The sequence below is a fragment of the Camelus ferus genome, chromosome 10 (genome assembly GCF_009834535.1).
Source record: "Camelus ferus isolate YT-003-E chromosome 10, BCGSAC_Cfer_1.0, whole genome shotgun sequence".
Taxonomy (NCBI): domain Eukaryota; kingdom Metazoa; phylum Chordata; class Mammalia; order Artiodactyla; family Camelidae; genus Camelus; species Camelus ferus.
The window spans coordinates 68,960,263-68,983,546 of NC_045705.1; the positions used below are offsets into that span (position 1 = coordinate 68,960,263).

At 58.4% G+C, this 23,284-nt stretch overlaps 1 protein-coding gene across 1 annotated transcript in view; it reads left to right on the forward strand.

Moving 5' to 3' along the window:
* Positions 1 to 155: 155 nt before the first annotated feature.
* Positions 156 to 23,284, forward strand: part of ANO1 (anoctamin 1) — a 79,969-nt gene continuing 56,840 nt past the window's right edge. Inside the window, 5 exon segments of the mRNA XM_032490077.1 lie at positions 156 to 178; positions 715 to 887; positions 7,926 to 8,258; positions 21,473 to 21,571; positions 22,304 to 22,455. Coding sequence (XP_032345968.1) covers positions 780 to 887; positions 7,926 to 8,258; positions 21,473 to 21,571; positions 22,304 to 22,455 — 692 coding nt within the window. The 5' untranslated portion in view covers positions 156 to 178; positions 715 to 779.

Below are 23,284 nucleotides of genomic sequence, written 5' to 3' on the forward strand. Positions count from 1 at the left end.
AACTGTGTTCCAGACTCTGCTCTTGCCTGGTCAGAGAACACCAAACATTCTTTAACTGGGAGTGCTGGCAACATTACGGGGCTCGGGAAAGACGCTTATCCTGGAGGAGATGCACAGAAGCAAAGGGGGAGCTGGACAGGGCGGGCAGGCAGAAAGCAGGGGAGGCTCCCCGGAGGAGGTGAGGGACTGAGTGACAGCAGGAGTCAGCCAGCGCGGGTGGAGCGGGAAGGGGCAGGGAGCACATTCCTGACTTCGATCTCAGAAGCGTCTCTCCTCTGCGAGGTGACCCTCCACCGAAGCGCAGCGTTTGGAGACTTATTTAGGGTGGGAGCTCGGAACTTTCCTCTCCGGTGTGAAACCTTGGCCACCCTCAAAAAAAGCTAAAGGGGCACTTTCCTCGGATAAAAATAAAACTTGGAGGGGCCCGCAGGAGTGGAATACTTTCTTCCTGTGTTTAAATTTCTACGGAAAATCTGACCCGCGTGGCCGCCGCCCCGGCCATAGGCGGGCGCACAGCGCTTATAGCGTTCCTCAAGGCGAAGGCCGCCGGGCGGGCGCCCAGGTCCCGAGGCGGCGCGGGGCCCGGGGGACCCGGCGCGGGGTGGGCGCTCCCGCAGCGCAGCGCGCGCGGGGCCGGGCGGCCGAGGGCAGCGGGCGGAGCGGGAGGCCCGGCCCCCTGCGAGCGCGCGGCGAACGCTGCCTGTCCTCTTGCAGAGGCCGCCGGGGCCGTGGACGGGGAGGGCGCGCCGCCCGGCGGTCCCGGCGCACAGGCGGCCGCGATGAGGGTCAACGAGAAGTACTCGACGCTCCCGGCCGAGGACCGCAGCGTCCACATCATCAACATCTGCGCCATCGAGGACATCGGCTACCTGCCTTCCGAGGGCACGGTGAGTGCGCGCGGCCGCGACCCGGAGGGAGGGCCGCGCACCTGCGCCGCGCCCGGGCCGGCGGGCGGGCCGGGGGCGCCGGGCCGCGGGGCGCGGGCGGGGCACCCACCCGAGCACGTGGGCCCCGCCGCCCAGCGCAGGCGCCCCCCGCCCCGCCCCGCCCCGCGTGCCCGCCGGCAGCCGCTTCGCCCGGTGCCGGGAGCCCGAGCCCGAGCGCGCGGTTGGGGCCCCGGGTGGGACGCTCCCTTCCCGTTGGTGCGGGCTAGGGAAGCCGGGGTGGGGGAGGGGAAGCCACTACCCCCGGGAGAGGGTGGCAGCCTCCGGGCCCACCTCGCCACCGCCCTCCGGTCCCAGCCGCGCCCTTCTGGGGTTCGCCCTGTTGGCGTCTCCCTCACCTGTACGTGGCTCGGAGTCCCCGGGAGCGGTGCCGGGCACGGGAGCGCCCCACGCCCGGGGCAGCAGGCGGGCGCCGGGCGGTCAGTTGAGGCTTTCCACGCTAGTCCGATCCCCCGCCGGCGCTCGCGCCTGATCTGGGTGGTAGCCGGGCCAGCGCCTACCTGGCCACGTGGTTGGGGTCCCCGCTACCCTCACCTCTCTCTCTGGGGCCGACCCAGCCGTCATAAGGATCTCTGGAAGTCAAAATATGCCCATGACGGTTTTGGCTTCAAGTTGAAACAAAGTTTGCCTGCAGAGGGGAGCGCTGAGACAAGCAGGGCCCGGGAGCCCCACAACTGGCTGCTCAGTCGGGGTCCAGAGGACACATGCCCCCTTCTCTCTCTTCCCCCAACAGCCATGGCCAAGCACCACCCTCCCCAGGAGATGCTGAGCCCCAAGCCCGGGTTCTGCTCTGCCCCAGCCCAGGACTGCCCTGGCCTGCCTCTGTAGCCTTGGCTGAAGGGCGGTGCATCCAGGGAGGTGTGTTCCAGGGAAGGCAGAGACCCTCAGGCCTGGCACCCCCTCAGGTCACAGCCTGCCTCCGGGGGCCTCTGGGGGCTCCTCTGCAGCTGGGCTCGCACAGAAGTGCAGGGAGCATTAGGGACCAGTGTTGGTGGAGTTCACTTGAAAGCTTCTGGGTCGTGATTTCAGCAAACACTGCGTCCCTGCTGTGTGCTGGGCCATGCCGGATCCTGCCCCCCCAGCACGCACAGGGGATGAGACAGGGAACCCCACCCATCTGGGGCTTAGGGAGCAGTGGTGGAAGGACAGCGACAAGGGACACTTGCATAGCGATGGGCCATCACTCTGTATTAACTCATTTCTCTCTCCATAACCGTGCGGGGTAAGTGCTGTCACTACAGGTGAAGAAACTGAGGCCAGGAAGGGGCAGATGACCTGTCCCATGTCACCCACCTGCTGGGAGGAGAGATAGGAGGGGCCAGGACACAAGCAGGCAGCCATAGACAGCCTGCAGGAGGAATGGACCTTCTGGAGGAGGAGGAGAGAGTTACACCCTCAGTGGGGTGGGGTGGGGCTTTTCCCACAAAGAAATCGCATATTTGAAGGCCACAAGGTGGGACTGTGGAGACACCAGTTAGGAGGCATAAGATAATGGTGGCAGCCAAGGAAGTGGAGAGAGACAGACGTTCTGGAGGTAGACCAGATTCAACTTGATAATGAATTGGTTGTGAGCTAAAAAAAAAAAAATGAGCCCTTAACAAATGGCCCCTGGGTTCAGGCATTTCAGTTCGGGGATCTGTTGCCTATCCTGATCCAGCAAGTGTCGGCTCCCCAAACTCTGGTGGGGGCCATGAAGTCCGCAGAGAGGCAGCCTGGCCCTCCATTCAAGCTCTTCCCAATCCAGAAACAAGCAGACAAGCCCAGGTGAGACCAGTGACCCTTATTCTGCACATAACTCTTGCTGTGGACAGGCTTCGGGTGTGACAGGTTTGGAGGCCTGGGAGTCAGAGACACTGGCTGCAGGAAAGAGAGAGAGCTGAGCAGCATCCCACCAGAGAACTGGCCAAAGATGGCCTGGAAGCAGCAGCTCCGGGAGCTGGGGGACCCTGTGCAGGGCAGGCAGTGTGCCGGCGAGAGCCTCCAAGGGCATCCCCGGCACAGCTCAAGCCAATAATTGTTGCTCAGTCATTACCTTGAGTCACCCAGCAAAGGCGACTCTGAGCACCCAGAGGCCAGAGGGCGTGGACTGCGTTTCATAGCGTTCCTATCCGGTTCCCAGACATGCATCCCATGCTGTACAGTGTCAGCGTCATTTTCGTGGCCCCTCCCACGCAGGCTGTGGTTTCCAGTCTCTGTCTCTGTGCCTCTCTTCCCTCTGTCATTCCCAAGTTCAGGGGTAGAAGTCATTTCATTGTTTCTGTAAAAAGAGGTATCAGAAATGACTCAGAGGCTAGGGCCAGATTGGATGCAATTTATTTCACTAAGTTTTCTTTGTGTTAGTCTTTGAGTGTTTCTACTTTCTTCCTCTAAACTGATGGCTGTTCGTAGCCCAGGATCTGTGTCCCAGCAAGCCCAGACACCCCAGAGACAGGCACCTGATGCTGGCATCTGCCTCCTTGCAAGATAAGAGCACGTCCTCCTTATCTGCTATTGGAGACGGTCTGTTTATAGATTATGGAATTTGCCCAATAGTCATAAACTGATACATAGTCTTAGTGATTTAATTTTTAAAAATTTTTGGAATGGAAGTGAAGGTGAAGGGTGATGTTCCCTTCTGAGCTGAAATTTAAAGAATTTCAAAATGGAAAGAAATTTTCCAGGTCCCGGATTTCATTTTCCCCATTTTTGGAAAAAGTGAATGCGGGAGATTCCCTTAGAATGATTGAGATTTGCCCTGACTTTGGCTCTCTCACAGAAATGTGTGAACTCGGCTTCTGGGGCTCCAGCTCCAGGTAAGAAGCCACATTAAAGAGTGTACCAGGTCCCAGTCCAGCGACTAAGGTGTGGACGCAGGGGCCCCTCCGTTCTCATCCGCCCTTTTCTCAGAGTCGGGAGGGAGTTTGGAGAGGCAGGGCTGCACCAGTGTAGACTGCCCTCTCGCTGTCCGTGGTTCTTGAGTCAGGGCACACCTGCTGTGAAGGGGACCTCTGTCCCCTGACATCTTCCCACATAACCTCAGGGAGCCATTTTCCACCTTCCTTGGGGCAGCTTGGGGTTAATCTTCAAAATATGTTCAATTCCTCCATCACACTTTGTCCTCACACAAATCCTGTTACCTAAGTTGAAGAGATGTTTTTGTCCCCATCTTGCAGATAGAAAAACTGAGGCTCGGAGCTAGAGAGTGTAGTGTTTAAGTTCTGGCCTGGGTGGCTCTCAGCTTCAGTATCCTTGATCTGGTGGTCCCTACTGGTCACCATGTGCAAAACCCACACCTCCGTCACTCACTCACGCACAGATGCATTCATTCCAGCACCGTGCATCCAGTGACGACCGTTAAAAAGATAAATGAGAAATCGCTCGTCCTGAGCAAAGGTGCACCAAGGGGTCACCTGTCCCTTTCTTAAGGATAGAGAAAGGACATTTTGAAGCTTTCCCCAGCCTTAGGAAGTTATGCACACAGTCTAACCCACATCTCTCCTACTGCAAGGTAAATCTTTGCCTTTTTGTCCTGTCCTGTGCAAGAAAAGCACCCACCCTACTCCTCTGTGGAAGGGCCCTGGAGAGTCACATGGCCACCACAGCAGCCTCTGTGGTCCCTGCCATGTATCTACCTTGCCAGCTCCCTCTCAGCCCCGCTCAGAATTGTTCTCCAGACCCTGAGTCTTCCCAACCCTGGAGAGCGCACTAGGAAGACAGCCCACACTTTCTATTCAAAGCTTGCTAACCCCCTATACTTATCCAGGTAGGATCACCCCCAATGTATAAAACCAAGACGTAGCAGACAAAGCAGCCTGCCCAGGATCACACAACAAATCAGTGCCGGACCAGGCCTGGGGGCAGGATCTGGGACTCACACCAGTGCTCGTTGCTGCCTCCTGCTGGCAGTGCCACCAGCCCCCTTTTGTAACTTCAAAATCTAGATTTGGCACTGGCGCCATCTTTAATTTGTGGTCCACTTTGACCATGGGATTATTTTCCCCTGTTCTCCCCTAGTTCTTTATTTGTGCTGTGTCTCAGTTTCCAATTAGAGCAAACTTCTGTTGGGGATTCAGCATCGGCCAGGTCCTGTCGTAAACCCTTTACGTGTGTTAACATGCTTAATTCTTCCAACAACTCTTCCCCACTGAGCTGGTCTTCAGAGGAAAGCAGAGGACATGCACTCGTCAGGCTCTGTGCTGTCGCTCCCCCAGATGGTGGGAGATGTTCAGGGGATGTTTCTACACTCCCAGACTATCAGGCCCTGAAGGTCCTCCACTGGGCCCCCGCGGACAGATAGCTGTTGTTCGGTTTTGAACTTTGTAACCTTTTCCTGTCTCCTGTTGGTGGGGAATTTTCTCCCTGTGTTAATTTCCCTGCGCCCTGACTTGATGGGGTCACTCTGAGCTTCCTTCCTGTTCTCTGAGGGCCTTCTGGTCCCCTTTGCTCAGTGTTCCAGCCAGCCGGGGACATGGCCCGAGCCCACGCCAGGTGTTGAGCCTGCTGTGTGTGTAACAGCTTCTAGAGGGGAGTGTGTTAGGGACAGTCCCAGGCCCGGCCTCAGGGTCCTGCCGCCAGCTGAGGGGCCCCGTGAGTTAAGAGCTTGTGCATGGGCGGCTCTGGGGCAGTCCCAGCACACAGGCTCCGCACTGGCTGGAGAGGCCAGGGACCTCAGATCGTGGAGGACAGGGGAATTTGTCCAGTGCGGGGGAAGCTAGGGAGAATTACAAAGGGCAGGGAAGGAAGGGCGGCAGGTAGGGAGCACAGCACATACAAAGGCAGGGAGAAGGGGCTGAGACGTCCTGGTGCCAGTTAGGCTGGGGGAGGGGAGAGGGAGACGTGGAGAAGGGGGAGAGGAAGCTGGGGAAGGTGTCCAGGCAGGAGACAAGGATGAGCAGTCCAGCCCTCCAGAGCTGTACACGGCCCCTGGCTCTGCTCGGAAGACCTGAGTTCCCCGTTTGGAAAGCAGGGATGAGCCCCTTGTAGAGACGCTGAGTCTGGAGTGCCCGGGATGCTGGCCGCAGGACGTGTACCCTGGCTCCCTGCCCGCCCGGAGACCGCTTGTCCACCTGGCTCTGACCGCCCCCCCGCCCTCTTACCCCGCCCAGCAGCAGCTTCGTCCCCAAGCACTGGCCAGAGTCTCCACCCTCCCAGGCAGCCTTTGGGGCTGGGTCTTCTGCCCACTCCCCTGCGAGGGGAGGCACCACCTCTCGCCACCAGCTGATTGTGACTCTGCATTTCCCTGACCTTCCTGAGATATTCAGGGGAATGAGCACCTGCCTTTGGCACCAGGGTAGAGGGCAGGGAGATAAGATGGCCCCCGGGCACCCGTCCTGGAGTTAGAGGGAGCGTCCACCCAGCCCCAGCGTTCTTTTAACTCAGTTCCTCCTCTGGCTGCCAGTAGGGTCAGCTTCTATTATCCACCCATTTTACAGAGGCAGAAACTGAGGCCCAGAGCAGGTAGAGTATCTCCCCAGGACTCATAGCTGGAGAGGGACTGAGCCCAGACTTGCCTAAAGCCCACTGTACCCTGACCTTACCTGTGGTTCTGGGAGCGGTGGGGGCAGAACTGAGGCTCAGCTGGACGGCCACTCTCTCCCTAACGGTGTCCTTATGGCACCAGGGGCAGAGCAGATCACTGGGGCACCTGGGCAGCATGAGTTGACCGCTTCGCCCACATGAGCCTCAACTTCCTCCAGGTCAAGTAGCCCTATTTATAGCGGCCCTCGTGCGGGGCCTCAGAGGATGTGCCCGTGCCGAGAAAGAGTGTTGCCCTACGTCCCTGTTACCGTCGGGCTTGGGGGGGTGCACCCTGGGTGTGCAGACAGGATTCCAGGCTGGGCTCAGCCCACCTGCTCTATAACCTCGGGGCCCCCTCCCCTCACTGGGCCTCAGTCTCCCCCCGACAAGATGAGACGGACAACTCTTTTGCGCCTCTCCCGCCACATTGTAACACGACCGCCAAAGATGCTGCCGTTGTCCCTGGCGCTGTCCCAGGCTGGGCAGGGCTGGGCCTCCTCCTCCCGTCAGAGCCCCCAGCCCTCCCGGTGCCGCCCACCTGCCCACACAGGTGTGGCCCTGCGCCCTCGGCCCCCGGGCAGCTCTGAGGCCCCTGAGCGGTATGGACTTGCTTGTGAGACTACTTCCAGCATGGTTTTATTTCTTTTCTCTTATTTCCAGCGGCGAGCTGGCTGGTGAGCCTAGCTGCCTTCAACTACCAGCCACATCCCATGAGAGTTCTAGAAACCGAGTGTGGCTTTAGCAGAAGCCATGCATCGAGGCCCCTGTGTGCAGGCCCGAACTTGTAACCTGCTGCCCCCAACTCCTACCTCCCTGGAGATGCAGGCAGATAAGGAAACCAAGGCAGGGCTGTGTGTGCGGGGGCCGGCGCTGTCACCCCTTCTATCAGCCGCCACCCTCCGTCCCCCAGCTCATTCTGGCCCCTGAGGCCACCTCCCATGCAAACTGCTGAACTAGGATCTGCTCTGGGGAGAACCCAGACTCACACACACTGGTCGCCCAGCCCCAACCACACAGCGAGTTAGTGGCAGAGGCGGCACCAGGAACCCGGCCGGGCGTGGGCCATTTCGGGCCACGTTCACTGGCCATCAGATGTTGAGATGTGTGGGCGCAGAACCGGAGCTCAGCTCTGCTCTGCCTGGGCCCCTGGGGGCCCGTGTGAGAGCACTCCCTGGGGCTTGGCCTCGCAGAGTTGACGCCCGGTTGCAGCAGCCTGCTCCCCCCCCCCAGCCAGCCTGCCCTCGCTCCGCAGGCTTTCACGTGCTGAGTGGCCCGCTTGGCATCCTCAGCTGTGGTCAGCAGCAACGCCTCCTTCTGAATGTCAGCTGCACGAAGGCAGGGCCTTCCGCAGTGCCTGCCCCGGCCGGCCTGGCCAAGCGTTACTGGAAGGAGTCGGGGAGCGAGTGGGTGGCGCAGTTGGCCGCTTGCCAACTGGCCATCACTGGCCGCTTGACAGCGAGTGGGTTTCATCCTCTCCCCCCGCAGCTGCTGAACTCGCTATCCGTGGACCCCGACGCCGAGTGCAAGTACGGCCTGTACTTCCGGGACGGCCGGCGCAAGGTGGACTACATCCTGGTGTACCATCACAAGAGGGGCTCGGGCAGCAGGACCCTGGCCAGGAGGGTCCAGCACGGAGATGGCGGCCCGGCAGCCCGCGGCGGCAGGCAGGACCAGCCCCTCCCCGGGAAGGCGGGCCCGGTGGGAGCGGCGGAGCCCGAGCCCCCGCTGGACTACCACGAGGACGACAAGCGGTTCCGCAGGGAGGAGTACGAGGGGAACCTGGTGGAGGCCGGGCTGGAGCTGGAGCGGGACGAGGACGTAAGTGCCCACCGCCTTCTCCCGGGCGGGCGCACGCGATGGGCCGTTTTCAGGAGGTGGTGTGGCACGTTGCTCAGCGTTCACCCGTTCTTAGGAAAATGCTGACGCTTTTCTGGTTAAGGGTGGGGACCCTGATCCTAGGCCCCACCCCCACTTCTGCCCTGGGGGCGGGGCTGGCCGTCTCAGGAAGGTCAAGGCACTTCCCTCTCTGGTCAGTACCCCCTCCCCGGGAAGATGTGCCCGTTTGATGGACGGAGGACCCAGCTCTCCTGGGAGTCTCCCTGCCGGTTGACCTTGGCTTCTCGGGGCCTCAGTTTCTCCGTCTGTCAAACGAAGAGGTGGTCTGGCTGATCCCTGGGGGGCCCTGGCACGCTGAGATGCCGTGATTGCAGTGCTGTTTCTAGACGGAGCTCCTCTTTTTGGCAAAGCCTGGGAACCTTTCTAAGCGAAGGTTTTCTGGGGAGATCAGAAGGTGGGCTGGCCTGGCTGTGGCTGGCCTGGGGGCAGAAGGCACAGCCGTGTTGGGAGAGGCAACCTTGGCGGCCCTTGGTGGCCCTGGGGATCGCGGCTCAAGCCCTCAGCTTCTCAGTGGGTTTGCTGAGGCTCCCTCGCCGACTCCTTGACCTCTCTGTGCGCGTGGCGTTGGGGGGCTTCCTTCCATGAACACAGGGGAGTCAGGGTGAGGCCCCCAGCCTGTGGAACCGTCACCGTGCGTATTAACCAAGAGTCAGCAGCAGTCTTTGCAGCGCAGCAGGAGCAGAAAAAGCAGTCAGCATGTCAGCGCAGGGCCCCGTGAGTCCACAGTCAAGTTCACGACAGATGTTAGCGTCCGTCTGCCGTTTCCTCAGTGAGAAGCGCTGTGTCCTTAAGTAACGAGCGCTTCGAGTCCAGAGATGAGGCAGGTCTGGGGGACTTAGATGAGAAAGCGAGTCAGTTAGGGAGCCCACGTGAACACTGTGTCACAAGCTGATGTGACTTCCCTTGAAAATCAGCAGGCCTCTTTCTGCCTTGCCCTGGGGGTCGAGGGGCCCTGTGCTCGGCAGGGACCATCCCTCTGGGTGGTGTGCACCTGCGGGGCTGCGGCGGCCTGGCGGGCGTTGGTGAGTTCTGCTGTAGGGTTGGTTCCCGCTGGAGTGGCCAGGGCATGAGGGGCCTTAAAGGTTGTGACTGTCAGGAAGCCAAGATGGTTCCTGACAAGGGTGCAGAGAGCCCATATGCCTGACACGGAGGGCGGCAGCTGCAGGCAGGGGTGTGCTGGTCCTTCGCAGTTTTCTGTCTCTCTTTGTCTTAGACCTGAGCCGGTTCCACTCAAAAGAGAGCAGTCAATTCTCACTGACTTTTCGCAGTCCCGCCAGGCCAGCCCCGCAGCTGTTAGTCTGAAAAATATGGCTACTATGCAAGTCATCCGTCAGAGACAGGCGAGCCTAGGGGTGCTGGGAGGCAGAGACCTCCCCAACGAGCTGTGACCTGGGCTCTGTGCTCCGTGTGCCTTGTCTGTTCAGCAAGGGATTTACCCTCTGTCCCTGCTACTCTTCCCTGTGTGCAACCTTCAAAGCTCACGTTTGCAAGGACCACCACCTCCCCGAGGTCTGGAAATTCACACTGATCCCGGCCAGACCCCAGGCCCTCCACCGGGCCTTTGCAAGCCTTCCTGGGCTGCTTAGGCCTCAGTTTCCCCATGTGTCAAACGAGATAACGGCAGTATTTACATCACTGGGTTATTGTGAAGCGCTTCACCCCGAATCTGACGCTCAGGAACTTCTTACTGGCTGGTGTTAATATTCGATCACGTATTATTGTTCATGTGGAAATGGAAAAGCAGAGCTCACAGAGGAGAGAGAAGGGCCTTTCCAAGTCCAGTCACATGCCACGTACGTAGTGTCCTTTTAAAACCTTCGTTTTCTCTATCATGGCTTTGAAATAAAATGTAAACATAGAGACATTGGTCACTGTCACCAGAGAAGGTCGAGTTGTCCAGATAAGCAGCGAGGATTCTGCACCCAGTTCCAACGTGTGTGGGTGGTTCCCCCCACCCCCTAGCCATCCTCGGACACCAGCTGGGTGCTCTTCAGCTTCACTCACTTTGACCACTAAGTATCTGGACCAGACGGCACAGGGTAGGGCTCAGGCCGACAGGCGCCCCAGCCCCTTCAGCCAGCATTTGTGAGCCCCAGTGTGCTTCTGACCCGCTGGCTACCGTTCAGAGGTTTCAACCGTTTGGGGTTCGATTAGTTTGCTAGAGCGGCTCACAGAACTCAGAGAAACATGGTACTTACTAGATCATCTGGTTTATTATGAAAGTATGTAACTCAGGAACACTCAGATGGAAGAGATGCTCAGGGCAAGGTGTAGGGAGTGGGTGCGGAGCTCCCAGGTCCCCTCTGAGCACCAGTCCCCCCAAATCTGCCATGTTCGCTGACCCATAAGCTCTCCAGACCCTGTTCTTTTGGGTCTTTATGGAGGATTTATTACGCGGGCACATCTGATTAAATCATTGGCTATCGGTGATTGGTTCAACCTGCAGCCCTTCTCCCCAACCCAGACATCTCAGGTGGGACTGGAAGTTCCACCCTCTAGTCGTGTGGTTGGTTCCCCTGGCAACCAGCCCCAATTCCTTTGGAAAGGAGGTACTTTCCAAAAGGTCACCTCACTCACATAACAAGAGGCACCTTTCTCGCCATCCTCACTTAGGAAATTCCTAGAGTTTTAGGAGCTCTGTCCCAGGACTAGAAGACAGAGACCAGAAATACATTTCTCTGCATGCTCAGCATGCACGAGGTCCTGGGCTTAATCCCGGTACCTCCACCGGGAAAAACACAAACTTTAATAGAAAATATATATATATGTATTTCTTATTGTAAGTCACTAGATCACAGTGACCCAAAATTTCGTCCACTGTTTGGCTCTCCAGCTTAAAAGCCTTCCCAGCAGCTGACTGGGCCTTTTTTTTAACGGAGACGTTGCTCTGGCATAGACTAGACAGCTCAGGGGTTCAAAGCAGCCGACCTCCAGCTGGAGCCTCAGAGCACCACCGCGCACCCCGGGCCCCGGGTTCCTGAACGCCCCTCGAGATGACCCAGGCCAGGGCTGCTGGGAGAGCTCCGTCCACGGCGGCCAGGCGCTTCCACCCGCTCCTCGGAGGCCCGAGTCTCTTCAGAGGCCTGCTGGGGTGTGGGGCCAGGCCAGCGGGTGTGTGCGGGCCCCTGCCAGCGAGATTAGCAGGAGGACCGCTGCCTGTTTCTTTCCGGGGAGAGACGCTTGGCCAATGACTCACTCCCGGGGAGGGGAGGGGAGAGGTGCTCGGGTTACAAGGCATGAAAGGGTTTGCAGTTTGGGGAACAAGATCACCTGAGAGAGCCCAGTCCTGCAACCTTACGCACTTTGAAGCACAATTTGGGGCTTCTGTGCTTTTACCTGGAGAGAGAAGTCCATGGAATCCCATCAAATAGGCAAACACTCAGCAATCCCTAAAAGGTGAAGATTCGTTGCTCTAGAGCAGAGTCTCTGAACTTCAGCACTGCCGACTTTGATGTTAACCGCATCCCCAAAATGCAGCCAAAAATGTCCCCAGACATCACCAATGTCCCCGGCGGGCCGATATTGAGAGCCTCCTTTAAAGGCTGGATGGGAGTGTTGACTGAAATATAATCACACAACGTGAGAGCTGTGGATTAAGCTGTGTTTGGGGGCAAGATGAGGACTGTAGCCCCGGAGACAGCCTCCCAGAGAGCTCTGAGGAGCTGTTCCTGAGAGGCAGGGGGAGCACTCAGCATTACATGTGATTTCAGCGAAGGGGGCACGTGCAGCCGAGCACACACGTAGGCAGAAGGCTGCTGCTGGTCACAAGGAGCAGATGTCACCATTAATGTAAGTTTTAGTGCTTTTCTAGATATGAGGAGATGCAAGAATTGGGGTCATAAAATCTCCTGAAAATGCCTAACTATCTGAAGGCCTATTCGGCCCGTTGTCCCAGAGCACAGGGCGCCTCATTCCTGACCCCCAGCCTGCGCTCCTCCCCAGGAGCGCAGGCTGGGGGTCAGTGGCCGCAGCGGCTTGTGATTTAATCCAAGCAGAGGCAGATGGCAAGTGCCGATTTTCAGTTAGCAGGAGCAAAAGGAAAGAGGGGGCGAGAGAAATGAAGGGAAGATAAACAAGGCCTCCGGGCGCAGGAGAGCCCCTTTGAGCTGCCTGCGCTCACCGGCGGCCCAGAGGTACACGACCTGCCTGTGTTCCCCCGGGGGCCGGCGAATGTGTGAGGCTGGACCGCTCCTGGGCAGAGCGGGCCCCTGTGTGCAGGGCGAGCCTTTCTCCCGAGTCAGGAGGTTTCCTGTCGTGAAGACATCCCATGATGGCTAGTGGAAGACCAGCCTGGCCGAGGGCACAGGGGGGGCAGCTCTTGGGGACACGTAACAGTGAGTGTCCTGGGGCCGCCGGCATAAATGACCACAGACTGGGGGGCTGCCAACAACACAAATTGATTCTCTCCCAGTTCTGGGGGCCTGGAGTCCAAAATCAAGCTGTCAGCAGGGCCATGCTGCCTCCCAAGGCTCTAGGGGAGGGTCCCCCACACTTCTTCCAGCCCTGGGGGCCCCAGGCACTCCTGGGCAGCGGCCACATCCCTCCCGCCTCTGCCTCATCCTTACTCGGCCTGCTCCTCCGTGTGCCTCCACGTGCCTCCCCTCTTCTTGTAAGGACACCAGTCATTCTGTTTAAGACCCGCCCTAACCCGGCATAACCTTATCTTGATTTCTTCTGCAAAGACTGTTCCCAAGTAAGGTCCCATTCACAGACACCAGAGTAAGGATGTGGACATCTCTTTGGGGAGCACTATTCACCCCACTACAAGCTGAGACTCCACACACGGGGGTTATCTCAGGAGCAGGGTGGCTCAGGGACCCTAGGGGTACAGCTAGGGGGGCCATGGCTTCTGGTTGGAGGGCAGAGCAGGGCAGGTGGTGTGGCCCAGGGGAGCCCAAGCCTTGGCCTGGTCGCCTCAGGGCAGGGCCTGGGATGCACACAGGAGCCCCGGGTCCCGTCCAGATGCAGTCTGGGGCCCCGCAGGTCTGGGCGGCCCCGCCCTTGCCTTTCTAACCTGCTCCCAGAGCACAGGAACCTGCTGGCGCTGGACCATGCTTTGAGGTGCGAGGCGTGTGCTGACCTGTTCCCCCATGAGCCATCAGAAACATCCCCTGGGAAGGACCCCTAGTGTCCCCGCAAAAGCCCCTGATCCACTGTTCAGTGCCCCAGAGGTCACCCCAGACAGAGACCCTCCACACTGGGTACCCTGGGCTGAGAGCCCGTGGAGAGGGTCTGGAAGAAAGGTGCTCACATAGGACGGATAGAGGTTGAAACTGGCCGACAGGCTCTGACCACGGGTCCCTCATTGCACCCCAGCCTCCCTGGGCACTGTGGGCTCAGGGGAACTCAGGTTGAAAATTGCTTCCCCAGACTCCAGCCAGAGAGGGGCCCTGGGTGTCACGATGGGGTCTGGCGCCTTGATCCGGAGGATGGCCCCTGGAGTCGGCTTCACATGTGAGGGTCCAAGAGGGTCCCACGTCAGAGACCCCCCCGGGACAGCATGCATAGTAGGAAATGAGGAGGAGAAAGGTCACTGAGGCAGGAGGCCCAGGCCTTCCTTCTCAGGGAGAGCCTCTCCCTCCCCTCCCCGCCACCTCCAGCAGCCCTGGGGTCAGCATCCAGGGTTCCCATTAAACTGACAAGAGCAGTTTGTGGCCAAAATGTTCCCTTGCAACTAAAACCCATCAGCATTTTTCAGGTCTGGCCTCCAAGCCTGGACGTTATTTATGTCCAATGGTCACGCCAAGAAGGCCACACACTGAAGTCCGGGCTGTGCGCTGGGGGTGTCCGAGGCCCGCGCTGCCCTGAAGTTGAACCTGACCCGGCTTTGGCAGCGTTATTAAGGCCGCAGACACAGGAACCCCGTAAAGTCAGTGTGCTCTCATGGCACAGCCAGGGGCTCCTCTCGGCGCCCCGGGCTGGCGGGCCGCTGCTTCTCCGCGGTCCTCAGGGCCGGTGTCGGTCTTGGCCGCATCTGTTTCCCATCTTTGTGGATGTTGTTTTGGAAAAGCCGGTGAGGAGCTGACTGCGGGAGGATGGGTGCTGCTTCCGCACTGGGACGTGCAGTCAGGCGGCGAGGATGCGGCCTCCGAGCTCCCGGTGAGGGTTGGTCCCTGCCCAGCCACTTCCTAGCTGAGCAGCCTCGGGCAAGTGGCTTCCCCTCTCTGGACGTCAGTTTCCCTGTCTGTAGAATGGAGATGAGGGCACTTCCTTCCTCCTGGAGTGGTGGGCAGGGAGGGGGACGTGGCCCTTGCAGTTTCCACCTGAGGCCAGGGACTTGTCAGTTTGGAAGCAAGCCCCCACCCAACCCCGTGTGCGTGCCCTAACCCACCGCCCTAACCCATCGGCGGCACAGGAATCAGATCCCTTTACAGAGGGAGGAACCAAGGGTCTGTAAGGAAGGAGGAAGGAGACCAAGACCCCCAAGGCTGAGGGGCAAGGCGAGCACTTGAAGCCGGGTCCTGGCTCCTAACCTCGTGTGCTTTGCCCTGAACCATATGGTCTGCAGCCCCCCATTCCCACCCCGAGGCTTAGCACCGCCACCATGGGCCTCTCCCACAATAGGATGTTAGGGGCCTCTAGTCTGGTCCTGAAGCTGTCATTTCTTCATTCATAATTCCACCATTACACATTCATTTCTTTGGCCCTGAAGATCTTATGTCTCTTGAGTCTTAAGGGCTGGAATTTTATACACCCCAGCAGACTTCCTTTGGGCCTGTGTTGGTTTTGTGGAAGCACACTTGTCATAAAGTGAATTCTGGACGTTTTTTATTAAGTCACATCTTTAAAGTCCCCCAAAGACAGCTCTGCCTGGGTCCCAGGCGGTTGGGCTGAAATCTGCGTCCCGCTGGCTGCAGTTCTGACATCCGCTTGTGTCTCTAGGCCGGCGGTGGGCCCGAGTCAGCTCTCTCTGCCTCATCAGGGATCCTGCCTGCCGGTGTTAACCCTTTGGGAGCTTGACCTAGGCGGTGGTGGGAGTAGTGACGCCAGGGAAATCGGCAAATGCTCAGCTACAGATCTGGGTTGTTTTTTTCCCTCCTGGAGAGGACCCCGCTGCTCCACCCCTACGTGTCTCCCTTTCCCTGGAGACATCAGGTGTCTTCAAACGTGTCTGTTGAATTTCCAGTTCTCGTCATGATAGTCTTTTATTTCGGGAAGTTCAGTTTGGCTCTGGTCCAAGTTGGCTGTGTCCATTTTTAATAGTTTCCTGTCCTTTGCAGAACCTTTCTGTCTTGAGGTTGGTTTCTCTGGACGAGGTGAGCATAGCTGACGTGGTAGCTATCTGATCCTTTGAGAGTCCCAGGCTGAGGGAGTCCCTTCTGATGGTTCCCCTCCAGCTGTCTCCTGTCCTGGTGGGCCTGCACTCTTGCCCACTGGCCACCACCCTGACATAGCCCGTGGTGGGCACTCAAGTCGGGAAGGAAGGTGCCCTTGTCTTTGGCACTTGCATTCATCACACATCTTGAGGCCATTACAGATAGAACCACTCTGAACCGAGGTCACGGGCTGAGGTGCCTGGACCTTCTGGGGCCATGGCCTTTGGGACCAGAACTTCTTGGGGTGGTTCCCATCCCTCCTTCTCCCGCTCAGCTCGGTACCAGGACTGCCTTCCTTGCAACTCCCGGGGTTGGAGGAGGGAGCCCTTTGTCTGAGAGTGTCATCTCGAGGGGGCCTGGCTCATTGGGGCTCCTCTCTTAGACTCCCCATCTTGGGTGGGCCTGGGGCGGAAACCTCCGTCTCCCCTCCAGCCCACGTGACTGCATCAGTAGAAGCCCCGGGGACAGCATGGTCACTCCTCTGGCCTTCTCAGCTCTTCAGCAACTCTAAGGCCATGACATTTATTTTATTTATTTTTTTGTCCAGCATTTTTTGTTTTCTGTGGGAGGGTGAGTAATCTCCCCGCCGGTCATAGAAGCAGGACTGTGAATGAAAACTTACCATTTATTCCTTCAACAAGCCAGGCCCTGGGGTCCAGACCCCGTCCCGAGGACTGGAGGTGAAGCTGCCCCCACCAATCCCGCCTCCTCGCCTCCCATGGAGACCACATTCTGGGTCCTGGCTCACAGGAGGCGAGTGTACCATGTCTAGGATGGTGGGGAAGGCCTGGTGGCCCCGGCGCATCACGTGATCGTGCCCGAGGGACCGGAAGCCACTCCTCCTGGGCAGTGCAGATGTGGTCAGCAGTAACCACGCCGTGGGAAATGCCAGTCAGCGGGCGACCTCTCCCTGCAGACCCACGCCCTGCGGCTGAGCGCATTCCCGTCCCTTCTGGGAGCCGACCGGGTGGAGGGTGGGTGTGAGCCCGTCAGGGTCAGCCCCGGGGAACGCTCCCGGCCTGCACCCTTGTCCACATGTGTCCGCACAAAGAATACCCGCCAGTGGTTGGGGAGAGGCGCACGGGAGCATCCCTGGCTGCGCACAGTAGGTGATCAGCAGGGACTGCCCTCTCTTTATGGCCCACTCAGCAAATATTGAGCACCTACTCTGTGCCAGGTGCTCTCTCCATCCCAGGGACACATTGGTCAGCCAAACAGATCCGGCCCCAGAACCAGCATTCCAGCTCACCTCCGTGCCGGTGCCAACACCGCCAAAAACGAGCCTGGTCGTAAGGGACTGACCTGGGAGGTGGCCCCAGATGTCATGTGCCTAGAAAACTCATTCGAGGAAGAGAACACGAACCCCCCCAGAGGGCAGCCCTGGGTGCTGTGAGGCTATCCAGGGACAGTGGTGTCCTCACTGGGGCTGAGGACGCAGAGGGCAGAGGGAGGGGGAGGTTGACCAGGCCCCTGTGGTGGTCAAGGGCTCAGCCCAGGTCTCCCACCTGGGCTCCAGGGCTTCCTGTGCCCAGCTGTGGCCAGGAACCGTCTTCCTATGCTTCATAGGAGCAGCATCCTGTGTGTGCAGCTCAGCCCTGGCCCATGGTCAGGCAGGAGTCACCAGGAGCAGGCTGTGCACCGTGAGGACACAGTCAGGGGAAACCCTCCTTGTGGCCCGTGACCCCAGGCCTAAGCACTCAGGATCCCTAATACCCTGATTTCAGTACAGCTGCTCTCCAGGGCGGGCGACAGCTCCGCGGATCACGGTGGGCTGGGGAGATACTCTGCCCAGGAGCCCTCTGGGTGCTGAGGGCATCCAGGGAGAGCCCATGCTCAGCCTTGCTGATGCCAGCCTTCCAGCAATCTCCAAGCCCACGCTTCAAACAGGGTGGGTGGCCGTGAGCGCGCACTGGAAGCCACGGTCCACCTGTGACTTAGCACGAGCAGGCTCAGGTGGCCGTGGCGGGGAGGGGTTCCCAGGATCCTCGCGTGCCGCGAGTGCCCCGTGGGGATGTCGGTGCTTGTTTTGTTTGTGATTTTCTTCCTCAGAAAAGGAAAATGCCAAGAGCAGCTGTGGTGAGGGCTCCATTTTTGCGAGTGGGGCTGGGAGTGGAGGTTTAACCCCATTTAGTTCATGCTGAGGGAGCAACCTTGGCCCGACCCTGCTCCCCTGGTGGCCAGCATTCTGGGGGCCCCGATCCTGCCCCTCCCAGAGCCCTTGGCCTGGCCCTCCCTACGCCCACGCTGTGGCTCGCAGCCCCGACAGTTCTGTGGCCTCCAGATTTCCCACACAAGGGACCAGAGTCGGAGGCAACCCACTGCTCCGGGGCATCGGCTGGGGGAGGGGACCCGGCATCTCCTGGTTTCTTCCGGCTGCCGCCAGGCCAGGCACCAAGGTTTAAAACATCACAAATGTGTCCTTGTCAAACCGGTCCCACGACCCCTTCCTCCAGTGCTGCCAGATGTTTTCCTGGGAGGGACCCCGCTGCTCACGTCAACAGCGGAATGTGTTTTCCCAGGGAGGCCGGCTCAGCCCTGGTCCCTGACCACCGTCGGGAGAATCTCCATTGACTCAGAAGAATGTATTTTGGGTCTTTGCGTGTGGGTGAGCCCTGTGCACCAGAATAAACCTAAACTGTAACAGGAAAGATGAGTTCGGCTGCACAGGGCTGCCCATGGTCCTTTCTTCCTGCTCAGGGGTCCCCACAGGCTGGCCCCATGCCCACAAGTCACCAGGACTGGAGGCAGCACTGACTTCTGTTTGATCTCAGTGCCCCAAGGGCTTCCTGGGGCTGCAGAGGGCTTTAAGCTTCTTGGCCAAAGGAGTCCGCGCAGATGTGATCTCCGCTGCCTGGGGCGGGGAGAGGCGGGGTAGCCTCTCCTGCACTGGAATCTCCCGCCAGCCAGGGGGCCCGGCAGGGACGCTAGCAGCACCAGGGATTCCCCCAACTGTGACTTTGTATTGCAAAGATCTGCAGATGAGGAAGAGGGAGGCTCAGAGAGGTGGAGTCACTTGCCAGAGATAACAAAGGTGCGGGCCAGGACTCCAACCCAGGCCACCCAATTCATGGCTTCCCCCGGTGGCCACCCTACCTGCCCCTTGGGGGCAGTGGGAGGATCTGGACTCCCCTTGCCCAAGCCCCCAGGGCTGCCCGCTCTAGTCCACGCTGAGATGCACCCGATCCCAAGCCCATGCACTGCGTCCCCCAACCCTGGACCGTCAAGTCAGGCTCCAGGTTCCCCAGAGGTGTGCCCTACACCAGCACACCTCTGAGTCTTGCCCATCCGGTCCCTGTGCCTGAGCGCCCTGGTCCTGGCTGTCTCCTTGAAGCAGCCTCTCTTGGACCCCTGCTTTTTTGACGCCTCCAACCGCTTAAATAAGCCCCCTGCACCAAGCCCCGCGGTGCTCTCACGTGCCATTTCATGACGAGCATCGTGCGGCTCCTGGAACCTGCGCGTGACCTTATTCAGAAGAAGGTCTTTGCAGATGTAAGGTACTGATCTCTGGATGAGATCATCCTGGATTAATGTGGACCCTAAAATCCAATGACAGGTGTCCTTAGAAGAGAAGGGAGGGGGAGACTGGAAACCCAGAGCCACACAGGGGAGTAGGCGTGTGCAGATGGAGGCAGAGGTTGGGGTGGTGTGGCCACAAACCCGGGACACCTGGGGTCCCCAGGAGCTGAAACGGGTGTCAGCCACACCTCCCTTCCTTGGCCTGGTTCCCTTCTGCCAGGACCCCCAGAGTTGTGGAAAAATGAGGTGGGGCCTCCACCTGGGGGCCCAGCGTGGGCTCCAAGCCCCTGGGGTGCCCTTGAGAAGCCTGGTGGACCACAGACCCCACTGCCTTGGAGCCCCTCTGTCTCGGAGAACATCATGTTTCTTTGCTTTTTGTTACGACGGGACACCCCAGTTATCTCGGGGTGATGGGGGAGGCTGCTGGGGTTACACATGCCTTCGGTGGGGGAACGTGCTATTGGCGCCTTAATGCCATTCATAGATGAAGGGGGTCTCTGAAACTTGAACTGCAGGGGAGACAAAGAAATAGAAAAGTAGAGTTGTTGGGTCTTGTCGGATCTCACCCACGATTAGCAGTGTGGACTCAGGGCGGCACAGCCTGCGTGTGAACACCGGCTCCCACACCTGCCGGCTGCACGCTGCCTGCCGGGCCCTGACTTTCCACCCCAGCTTCAACGAGGAGTAATTGACACATATAATTGTGTATGTTTAAAGTCTGCACTGTGATGACTCGGTAAACATAGACATCGTGGAATAATTACCCAGATCAAGATAATTAACACATCCATCACCACACACAGTTAACCTGTGTGTGTGTGTGTGTGTGTGTGTGTGTGTGTGTGTGTGTGTGGAACGCTTAAGATCGCTCACCACCTTCCGAGTATACAATGTCGTATCATTAACTGCAGTCACATGCTGTTCGTCACATCCTCAAAACTAAATCCTTCAACTGAAAGTTGGTACCTCTGACCGATGTCTCCCCACTCCCAGCCCCCAGCCCCTAGCAACCACCATTCTACTCTGTTTCTATGTTTGTGTGTTTGCTTTGGTGGGGGACATAATTAAGTTTTTTTATTGATTTATTTTGTAACGGGGGTACAGGGGACTGAACCCAGGACCTTGTGCATGCTAAGTGCAGGCTCTGCCACTGAGCTATACCCTCCCCCTCTCTGTTTCTATGAAATCAGCTTTTTCAGTTGTTGTTCTATATATGTGATACCATACGATACTTGCCCCTCTCTGTTTGACTCGTTTCATTTAGCATAACATCCTCCAGGTTCATCCATGTTGTCACAAGTGGCAGGATTCCCTCCTTTTTGTGGCTGAGTAATATTCCACTGTGCATATCTACCACAGTCTTGATCTGGTCGTCTGTCGAGGGACCGTTAGGCTGTGTCTGTATCTTGGCTATTGTGAATAACATTGCAGTAAACCTGGGGGAGCAGACATCTCTCCAAGATCCTGATTTCATTTCCTTTGGCTAAATACCCAGACATGGGATGGCTGGATCATATATGGTAGCTCTAGTTTTAATTTTCTGAGGAACCCAGGCAGTGACTTCATCTTGCCAAGCCTCACTGTTCCCATCCATGAAGGGGCCAGTGGTCCTGCCTTTCCCTCAAGCTAACTGGAGTCCATTCCCTCGAAGCTCTTGGCTTGTGCTGCCCCTGGGTGGGCAGCACTCAGTGACCCTCAGCTGCTCAATCCTGTCAATCAGACATGCCGGACCAGAGAGAAGTGACTCGTCCAATGTCATGACAGTTCAGCGGGGGAGCTGGACCTGAACATGGGCCTGCCGTCGAGCCGGCTCACATTAGGAGAAGGCAGTGCAGAGCAGGGAACCCAGGGGATGGGCTGCGTGCAGGCAGAGGTGTGTCCTGACCCCACGGAGACGCCCAGAGGGGACCATCTTTACCATCACCTCCTCACCCCTGCCTGACGGGTCCCGAGTACACCCACTCGGCTGAAGGGCCTGCCTGGGCTCTCTATCATGAAAGGGCTTTTGTGGCCCAGGCTGCTTTAGGGACCCTCGACTAACCCCCTTGAGAACTTCCCAGGCCTTGTGGAGTCTGGGCCTCCCTCCAGGCCCGCCCCTCCCTGGCTCTGCATCAGTCCTACAAGACTGGGGGAGCCCACTCACCCCCGAGCTTCCCCGTGCCGTCCGGAAGGAGGGGATCCCAGTGGTGCCTCAGCACATCAGAGGAGCCAGGAGGTGATGGCCGGCTGCTGTCCCCAAAGGTGAGAGTGGTTTTCAGCCCCACGCACCTGCTCACTGACAAAGGACTTCTCTCCTCTTTCCAGACGAAAATTCATGGGGTTGGATTTGTAAAGATCCACGCACCTTGGAATGTGCTGTGCAGGGAGGCTGAGTTTTTGAAACTGAAGATGCCGACAAAGAAGGTTGGTGCTGGTGTCTACCCCAGATGGTCCCTGGGTCTGGGTTTTGCAGACACCCAGCGGGAAAACGTCAGGAGGGTCTGAATTGTTATGAAAGTCTGATCCTCGGCCCCCACCCCAGGAGGGCAGGAGGGCCCCAGTGTCCTGAGGGCAGAGAGTGTTACCCAGCCCCACAGAGGGGCCCAAACAGAGGGGCCCAGGACCATCTCCTAAACACAGACACGGTGAAGCTTCCTGCTCTGGCTTTTCATACTCAGTATTTCCGTGCATTCATCAGACCCATTTTAATTACGCTTCCTAGCTTGCTGGGCTGCTGCTTCTTAATCTCTGAAAACTTCAGGCTGAGAAGCGGTCTGACAGTGTTTCTGCCTGAGCTTAGCGAGACGTTGGGGGTCTCCTTTACCACGCGGAGAGGAGAGCCGGAGGGGTGAGGCTGTTCTGGGCAGGAAGTCAGCTCCCGGCTGCTCAGACCCACCCCAACCCTAGGCATTACCTCTTTTTAAACAGAAGTAAAGTTTAGGGAAGTTCTCTGGACTGTACAATAGTTGCCTTTCTGGCTGGGATCTCCTGAAACTCTGAGCTTTCTGGAAACCCAGGCACGGAGGGGGCGTTGTGGCCGCTCCCAGGACGTGCCGTGTCCATGGGGTGGGCTGGTTCTCTGACCGTGTCAGAGGAGATCCCCAGGGCTGCGGCTCAGCCGATGACGTGCATCCCCCGGCCCCGTCTTGTCTGCAGCTGTATCACATCAACGAGACGCGTGGCCTCCTGAAAAAGATCAACTCTGTGCTCCAGAAGATCACGGACCCCATCCAGCCCAGGGTGGCAGAGCACAGACCCCAGACCACCAAGAGGCTCTCCTACCCCTTCTCCCGGGAGAAGCAGCACCTGTAAGTGTGGGCCCTCAGCTGCCTGCCCCTTCCCAGGGGGCCCTCTCTGTGGTCATTCCACCCCCTAGTTGTCCATGACTGGAGGAATGCACGTGTGGGATGGAGTCTTCTGAAGCCAAAGGGAGTTCTCCATCCCCCGCAGAAGTGGGGATTTCAGCCCCTGGAGCAAATTCACATGAGAGCTTGTGATTCGTTGGCACAGAAGTCCTGGAAATAATTTCCAAGGTCACTATCAACTCAGGAATTAAGGGGACAAAGAGTCTTGTCATTCTGCTGAGTGACACAGGGAACCTAGTATGGGCCTTGGATTAAAGCCCCAAACCGGTGGTCTGGGCATCCTCCCCCGGCCCAGCCCTGTCCCTCTCAGGATGCGTTCCAGGCAGAGGATCTAGTTAACTGCACCTCCTGAAGGCTGCCAGTTCTGGGAGCCGAGAACCAAAAAGCAGCCCCAGCTGGAGTCCTGAGGCCCCGGGGACTCACAACCAACGGGGTTGCCTGGCACTGCTGCACCTGTTCTGGAACCTTCCCTCCTCCCCTGATCCCACGGGGTAGCGGGGCATAGCCACCTGGGTCAGCGGCGGCCACAAGGCCTCTGTGGAGCCTCACTGGGCAGAGCTGGAGCACCAGTGTTGCAGAAAAAACGTGTTACACCTCAGTGTTGTAGCTCAGTGTTACAGCTTGGTGTCACCGCTCAGTTGTGACAGCAACCTGGATCTGGGATAGAGACCAAGCAGCACTCCGAGTTGGAGAACTCAGGTTTATTACACCAGTGGGCCCAGAAGAATCAACACTCCCAAGTTCCACACCCTGTCTATAGGTTTACACAGTC